The sequence below is a fragment of the Mauremys mutica genome, chromosome 19 (assembly GCF_020497125.1).
Source record: "Mauremys mutica isolate MM-2020 ecotype Southern chromosome 19, ASM2049712v1, whole genome shotgun sequence".
NCBI lineage: Eukaryota > Metazoa > Chordata > Testudines > Geoemydidae > Mauremys > Mauremys mutica.
Window position 1 is genome coordinate 17,486,611 of NC_059090.1, and position 7,955 is coordinate 17,494,565.

The window sequence follows — 7,955 nt, forward strand, 5'->3', positions numbered from 1 at the left end:
GGAGCCGCATAATAACTTCTGAAGAGCCGCATGTGGCTCCGGAGCCACAGGTTGGCTAGTTAGTTCAAACAACAATAGGAGTGAAGCTGTGGCAATGCAGGTGGTACAACCCCCTCCTCTGCCCACCCCCACCCCAGGGTTGCTGAGCTAAGGTGACTGTCTCTGTTGCAAGGAAATATTGGCCGATCTGTGTCGATATATCCAGCAAAAAGCTTATTAGGGGGGCGGTACCCCCCAAATGTCACTCCAGGGAGTAGCCCTCTGTACAGCAGCCTATGATCACTGGCGTGATTATGCCTCAGTGACCAGATTATGCCACCTCGCCTTGGGACGGGACAGGAGGCAGCAAACCAAAGGACGGCCCGGCCCCCAACACAGCTCTCACCCTCTGCCCGGGCCAGGAAAATCAAGGGTCGGTGCTGCGCGGTTAGTGTCTCGCGGGTGTGATCTGCAGTTCGCCCGGCGGGGGGCGCTGCTCACCGTCCTGGGCCTGGCAAAACAGGGCTCCCAGCCCGCCGCGCGTGGCAGCCCGTGCCCGTGGGTGCAGACAGGCTGGGCTCGTGCTTCCTGCTAGGTACCTGCAGCGCGCCGCGGGGATACAGGGGTGCAGTGCACTGGGGGAGGGGGGCTAAGGGATATTGGAATGTAGGCGTATTGGGGCGCAGTGCACTAGGGAAAGGGGCGAGGCCAGGGGATACTGGGATGTAGGGAGATCGGGGTGCAGGAATGATGGGGTGCACTGGGGAGGGGGGCTGCGGAGATACTGGGGTGCAGTGCACTGGGGAGGGGTGCAGTGCTCTGGGGGAGGGGGCTGCGGGGGTACTGGGGTGCAGTGCTCTGGGGGAGGGAGGTGTAATGCTTTGGGGGGGCTGCGGGGATACTGGGATGCAGTGCACTGGGGAGGGGGTGCAGTGCACTGAGGGAGGGAGGTGCGGGGATACTGGGGTGCAGCGCACTGGGGGAGGGAGGTGCGGGGATACTGGGGGAGGGGTGCAGTGCACTGGGGGAGGGGGGTGCGGGGATACTGGGGTGCAGTGCACTGGGGGAGGGGGGTGCGGGGATACTGGGGTGCAGTGCACTGGGGAGGGGGTGCAGTGCATTGGGGGAGGGGGCTGCGGGGGTACTGGGGTGCAGTGCACTGGGGAGGGAGGTGCAATGCTTTGGGGGGCTGCGGGGGTACTGGGGAGCAGCGCACTGGGGAGGGGGTGCAGCGCACTGGGGGAGGGGGCTGCGGGGATACTGGGGTGCAGCGCACTGGGGTCGAGGCTGGCTCCCGGCTCCAGCCGAGCCTTGCAGCCGCCGGAAGGAAGCGCCGAGCCGCAGCTGTGTCGCCGCCTCCTCTGCCCGCAGCCGGGCGGGGCTCTCCGGCTCCGGCCCTTGGGGCGACCGGAGCGGCGCTGCGGGCCCGGCCCTGTCCCTGTCCCGCCGCGCCTGCCGGCTGGAGGCGGAGCCCCCGCTTCATCCGCTGCCCCAGCGCCGGGCAGGGGGCGCCGGGCTCCCGGTGCTAACCCCCCCTCCCCGCGCCCGGCAGTGGGGGGTGGCTGAGGGCCGGTGCTTCACCCTGTGCCTGCCCGGGGGGGGGGCTTTAAATTCACGAGGGGTGAGTCCGGATGGCACCTCTGCAGGGCACGTTCGTGCCCCCCCCAGCCTTACCCACCACTCACCGGCAGCTGCTGTGATACCCCCAGCCCCACTGCGACTAAGAAGCGAGGATTAGCCCTGTCTCCAGGTGAAGGGGGGGGGGGGGCTGAGAGAAGGGGAAGGAAGTGACCCCCGTGGGAATGTGGCCAAGTCATCAGGCTCCTCATGCCCCTCTTCTTGGGGACTAAGTGTAGATCGAGTCTACACGTTGCAGCCCCCTCCTGCCATGAACTGAGCGTGCACAGACCCCCCTGCAGTTTAGGATTTTCCCCAAAATAGTAGCAGCAGCAGTGCTAAAAGGAAGGGAATTTGAGGGGTAGGGTATGGGGGTATAATGGACGCAGCCATAAGCCCCTCCAGGACCTGTTTTAATACTCTAGCCAAAAGCTTTGCCGTATTCTATTGCTGTGTATTTGCTGAGATGGAGGGGGGTTGGTGCACTGATACAATTTGGTTGAGTACTTGGAAACTGAAAATGAGACTCGCCTGCATCCATTGCTGTCACGCCCAGACAGTAGTGTCACTGTTGTCAGGCGATTGTGGTCCTGTTAGCCTCAGAGCATGATTTTCCGAGAAGAGTAGAGCTGTGAAATGTACGAGTTGCTAGGACTGGAGCTGTCATGAAATCGCTCAGCAGCCACCGCCTGCGGGAAGTTAATGGTGTTACACTGCAGTATCAATTTGGCCCAAGGACGCGAAGTGTTTAGAAAACCCATAAAAAGATATTATGAAGGCTAAATACCTTAATTGATGCTAAAATTATCTCACACACCTACTTGATTATTTAGTTACTCATGTATTTCTTGACTCTAATGAGTAATTATGTAAAAACTGTACTTTCTCCAAAATGTTAATTTAGGTTTCCACAGATGGCAACCATCTGTTAAATGACTAGTCATTTAAAATATCCGATTAGCGCTTTATATAGCTTGGGTGGACTTTCTGTTACAATATACAAGCGTACTGGTGGGGGACATTTGGTAGATGTTGTTCTTTTCCCTGTGACTGCGATGTTCACGGTGAGTCTCAAAGCTATTAATGTTTGTGCACGAGTCCTGCTGTGTTGATGCAGCTTGTTTAAAAGGTGGAACTTGAAGCTTGCAAACCAGATTTCACGTAGCGCTGCTGAAATGAGTAGAGCGCTAGGAAATCTAGCCCAACTCACGTAACCTTAGTAGCAACCACCGACGGCCCTGATCCTGCCATATCAGGCATGGGGGGTGCCCAGATGGAGTCTCACTAAAGGCACGTGGGAGAGGGGCAGCATGGACCCAGAGGTCAGCTCATGGGGATCAGACTACAGGTGCAAGGGCTAGGACCTGTTTTTCCCGACTGGCACACTGCATGAGGATCATTTACTGTAGCACTCGACCCGGGCCTCATTCTGCTAAGTGCTCTACAAACATCAGAGAAAGACAATGCCCCTTCCCCAAAGAGCTGTTTGAAGGCCCCATTCCTGCAAAGACATACACGTGTGAGGCGTTCTCCCCCCCCCCCCCCAAATCAAGATCAGTCCCTAATACAAGTGTTTTACAAAGGGGGAGGAGGAATAAAAAAAGCTTGTATACTGAGGGAGTATGTAAACCCTGCCACCCACTCCCCCCTCTCTCACACAGTCTTCTATATTTATACATTTGATTAATGACACCTAACCCCAGCTGCCCTCAAATAAGCAATTTCAATAGTTTGAACAAGTTCCTTAACCATTCTACGCCTCATTTCCTCCTAATCCTATGGGGGAGATTATATAAACACTTGCAGATTCCGGGATGAAAGTTCAGATCAGAATTAAAATAAATCATTATACTAAACCTGCATCTTCCCGCAAACTACTCAAGTTACTTCTAGTTTTCAGTTTACCAAGCCTGATGCTCTCCTTGTAAAATTAGCCTTCAGTTTTACTTCTGCAGTGTGCGTTTTCCAGTTTTGTGAAATACGTGTTTTTTTGTTTTAGCAACTGAAATCTTAACATGACAATGGCTCCATTACCGGGGGCAGAATTAGTCCAGAAGCCTTTGCAGTTATACCGCTACCTGCTTCGATGTTGTAAGCAGCTTCCTACAGAAAATATCCAACAGCATTACAGACATGCAATCAGACAGGTAAAGAGATGCTCTCTTTGGTGATGGGAAAACTGGTTTCCCCATTTATTTGGATTATTAGTTTGAGGCTATTTGTAATGGATTAGTGATGAGCATTGGAAAAATTGTGTCTTTTCAAGCCCGTAGAAAAAACAAATCAAGTTAAAAAGATCCTACAATTAAAAACCAAGTTTCTTTACTTGTTTTACTAAGAGCACGTTAAACTTCTGGAATCTCTTTTCCATCATTGATGCCCTATTGTGGCCGTTCACTCAAGTCTTGTTTCTGCTAGCCAAAGGTACTGTTCCTCCTACAATGATTGTAGCACACCTTGCATCCAACATAAAATGCTTTATATGGTTTACATGGGCACATACAAGTTTTTCAGGGCTATACACTATTTCAGTCTGAACTGCTTTAGTGGACACAAACTAACTGAAGCGGTTCAGTTAGTCCTCCCATTGCTGTTCCAGAATACATGGGGGCAGAGGACTGGCAGAGGCCTTCTGGGTTATTGAGTCCAGCCCCCTGCAAGTGCAGTCAAGTCTGTCTGATAATCCTGTTCATGAATGTGCTGGGTGGCCTTTCCAAGCATCCCACAATGCACCACTTCCAGGATCTATGCCAGAACATGTGAGTCCTTAACGCAAGGCTAGCGTGAGCATATGGAACATTTGTGCTCCAGCTGGTGCAACACAACCAGGTAAATAGCCCTGGTCCTGACCTTGTTAGCACAAACTTCTGCAAGACCCCCTGCTGCTGAAGGGTTAGAACAGCGAATAAGAAAGTATGTTCACAGTAACCCAGTGGTTCTCAACCTGTGGCCCGTGGGCCACTTGCGGCCCAATCAGCACACAGCTGCTGCCCATGTGACATCCTCAGGGCCATACAAGTAGAATTGGATGTGGCCCACAATGATAAATAGGTTGAGAGCCACTGCTGTAACCCCTTCTGAACAAAGCTCTGCCTATTTGCTAGAATAGACATTTCTACTGCTTCAGATTGTATACATTTCTGATCAAATGTTTATTTCAGGATTTTAAATCCTTCTTTTAGCAGGATCTGATCTGCTGTTACATTAACCGGGGTTACTCATTTTCACATTCTGCTCAAACCCCGTAGAGTTTCCGAGTTCACGCAGATGAAGACAGTCCTGAGAGAATCCAGCAGATTATTAAGCGAGCCATTGAAGATGCTGACTGGGTCATGAATAAAGTAAGTGCAGCTATATTCCTCCCCCTCAGGTTGTCCGAGTCCTGTTCTTAGCTAATTCAGTTCAAGAGCTGGGATGTTGGAAAACAAATGAGACTTGTCTTCCTCTGCAATGGACTTTGAGATCTGTGGGTGAGGATGTTTGTAATAACCAGACATGGTTTCAGGGATTTTTTTTTTAAAAAGCAGCTCTTTGCTGACAGAAAATCCAAACCTATAAACTAATGAAGCACAGGGGTTTTGCAAGTATACTCTCACTCAGGAGAGCAAACACATGCCATAGGTTGCCTACCCCTGAACTAGTGTATCTGCTGCTATGTAAGTATCTAATATAGACAAGAAAGCCACCGTTTATCCCACGGCTCAACATTGAGATGAATCAACTCTCTCCCTGCTAACATTCTGTCCACTTGTAACCAGGCTCACCTACGCTCCCAGAATGCTCATCTCACGAGCTTGCCTGTACTGCTAGAATCAGGGTTAGAAGACACTGTGGCGAGAACCCACGCGCTCTTACGCTCGCTATCGCCACTGCTGCCGCATCAGCATTAGGAGATTTTCCTCCTCAGTTGTCAGCGCAGGCAAGGCAGCAGATGTGGCATGTCTCCATGCAGCCAGCACAAAATAACGTGGCTTGAAAGAACTAGATTCCTAAGTGCGGGAATGCAGATCTCTTCTGATCTGTTGAGCCATGAGTCGCACTTCTGATTCGCTGTAGTTAAGTTTGACTAGTAAGCAAACAAACGTAACAAAAGGAGTCAAAAATTCAGCTGCCTTAAAAAAAGAAAGTATATTAAAAATATGTATATAGATCACTGGAGGAGGGGGGAGAAAAAAAGTCACTCTGAAATCCAGAAGAGGGTGAACACCAGGAAAAGCTACGAATTAGTCACAGATTTTATAAAATTTCAGCAGCATCCAGATCTCTGGCACTTTTAGCCCAGTTTGCAAACCCTATTCTGAGTGCCTGGTGAAGGCCCTAATTCTGATCTCACCCCAGAGACTGGTCTGACTCCATTGGCTTCAGCTGAATTATTCCACTGTTTACACCATGGGTAAGAGGCATCTCATTCCCAGTGGCCATCCAGAAACAAACTCATGCCCAGTATTCTACATCTCTCAGAGGGGAAGTCCTGGCGTTTTACTCTGTGAAAGTTCAAAGGAATTCACACAGCCGTAGTGGATCAGACACAGGGTCCTGAACGTTAGTGCTTGGAAGGGTTTTACCAAAAAGAATCTTTCCTTGTCTGAATGGTTACTTTGAATATGCCCCTGTATCACGTGCGGTTTGTTTTTTGCAGTATAAGAGGCAGAAGTAGAAAGAAGGGGATGAAGAGAAGATGCTCATCGGTACAGATCCTCAGACAGAGTCCAGGCAAATAAACCCAGTTGTTTGTAACCGTGCCATGTTGTAAACTGTGCCTGCAGCTTCTCCTGGTGTAAAATGGTCTGTCATAATACCTACCTCACTGGGTGTCATAAGGGTTAATTCATCTTTCTGAAGCTCTCTGAGATAATTTTATAGTAAAAAATCCCTTGGCTAATGTGTTAAACTTCCCCACTGTTTTTTGGCTGGGGGAGGAGGGAGAGGTGGTGGGAAGCATAGAGGGATTTCAGATCCCATGTTTTGGGTTGTTTCATACTATGATGGAGACAGGATAGGGGTCTCAGCAGCCAGCTCCTGCTAGTGGATATTATTACAACATCAGAGCCTAAGAGTAGATCAAGATCTAAAATGCATCAAAGTTTCGTAGGGTTGAGGTTTTTATCTGCTGTCTATTAATAATAGCCGGACCCAAACAATCTAATATCTATTTTGTTTATTAATAGTGGCAATCCTGCACTGCTGTTATAATTCAGTGGCCTACCAGGAGGTGAATAAATTGGATACCGGCATTTGCTCCAGACTAAAGAAATAGGGCAATCTACCGACTACACCAAGGAAATTCAAAGTCTAGCCCTTGACTAGTTCTAATAACCTAGCTCAGTACATGCTGCCAAGAGTATGTATGTTTGCCCACAGTTACACCCGCCAATGGGGGAGGCTTACATGCATGTAACTGATGGCAAAATAATTGGCCCGGGGTATCTAAGATTCTCTTCACCCACCCACCTCAATGAAAGCAGACAGACGCCGCTTCTGCCATGCAGACACAGGAAAACAAAGGAAGGATGAAACTTCTCTGCCTTGTGGGTTTGTCATGCCCTGCTAGATTATGTGAACGTCATTTTTTGATGGTTGCTTTTAGTTATTCTCAATGTTTCTACAAATTCCCTTTAAGTTTGACAACAGAAACCTGACTTTGCATGGTCAGAACGGTTACACTGACACGTCTCGCCTAACTAGTACCTGGGTGTTGGGAGAGACATTTAAGTTTTATTTAATACCTGAGGGGAAAAATAAAACAAACACTGTATGAACAAGATGCATCTGTATCAGCCTTGCCTTTGTATATTTGCAGTATAACAGCGGAAAGTATTGTGTTTTGAAGTGTAATGGAAATTAAGTAATTTCCTGATAATAAGCACACATTATGGCATTGAAAATCATTGGCATACATGCTGCATTATGGACAAAAGATCACCAGGCTCTTGCCTCAGACAATTTAACATGTGACCGAGCATAAATATATATGATTTAAGATGGAACTGACTGACTGACAGACACCCACTGTAGGCCATAGCAAACTCTTGGTAGACTGATAGATTTCAGTGCGGGTTGGATTGGACACATGGGCCCTGATTCAGCAAAGCATGTAAGTATTTTATTAACTTTAAGCTGATTGATCCATGTTCAGCAATGAACTGCATAAATTGTAGTGGATGTAAGTACTGTACATGGTCAGCTGCCTTGCTGGATCACGCTACCAGAGAGATGATGTGGGTGTTAATCCTTTAGACCTAATCTCTCATTTTGGGGAGAACACAGTCTGTTCAGTTAGGAGGTGTGTGTGTGTGCACCCGTGTGAGGCAGTGCTCAGTAATACAACATAGTATATTTCACAGTACAGCCAATTTATA

The 7,955-nt window shown here is 49.1% G+C and overlaps 1 protein-coding gene across 4 annotated transcripts; it reads left to right on the forward strand.

Moving 5' to 3' along the window:
• The first annotated feature begins 437 nt into the window (after positions 1–437).
• Positions 438–7,360, forward strand: LYRM9 (LYR motif containing 9). 4 transcript variants are annotated; one of them, XR_006574429.1, is made up of 5 exons: positions 438–574; positions 3,596–3,743; positions 4,845–4,937; positions 6,236–6,309; positions 6,765–7,360. XR_006574429.1 is itself a non-coding variant. In XM_044994165.1 (4 exons), the coding sequence occupies exons 2-4, from the start codon at positions 3,612–3,614 to the stop codon at positions 6,251–6,253; spliced, it is 243 nt and encodes an 80-aa protein (XP_044850100.1). In that variant the 5' UTR covers positions 438–574; positions 3,596–3,611; the 3' UTR covers positions 6,254–7,360. The 4 variants fall into 4 exon arrangements, 3 of the variants coding, with proteins under 3 accessions (XP_044850100.1, XP_044850102.1, XP_044850101.1); XM_044994165.1 differs by having other exon boundaries at positions 6,236–7,360; XM_044994167.1 differs by lacking the exon at positions 438–574 and adding an exon at positions 1,393–1,600 and having other exon boundaries at positions 6,236–7,360.
• The last annotated feature ends 595 nt before the right edge of the window (positions 7,361–7,955 follow it).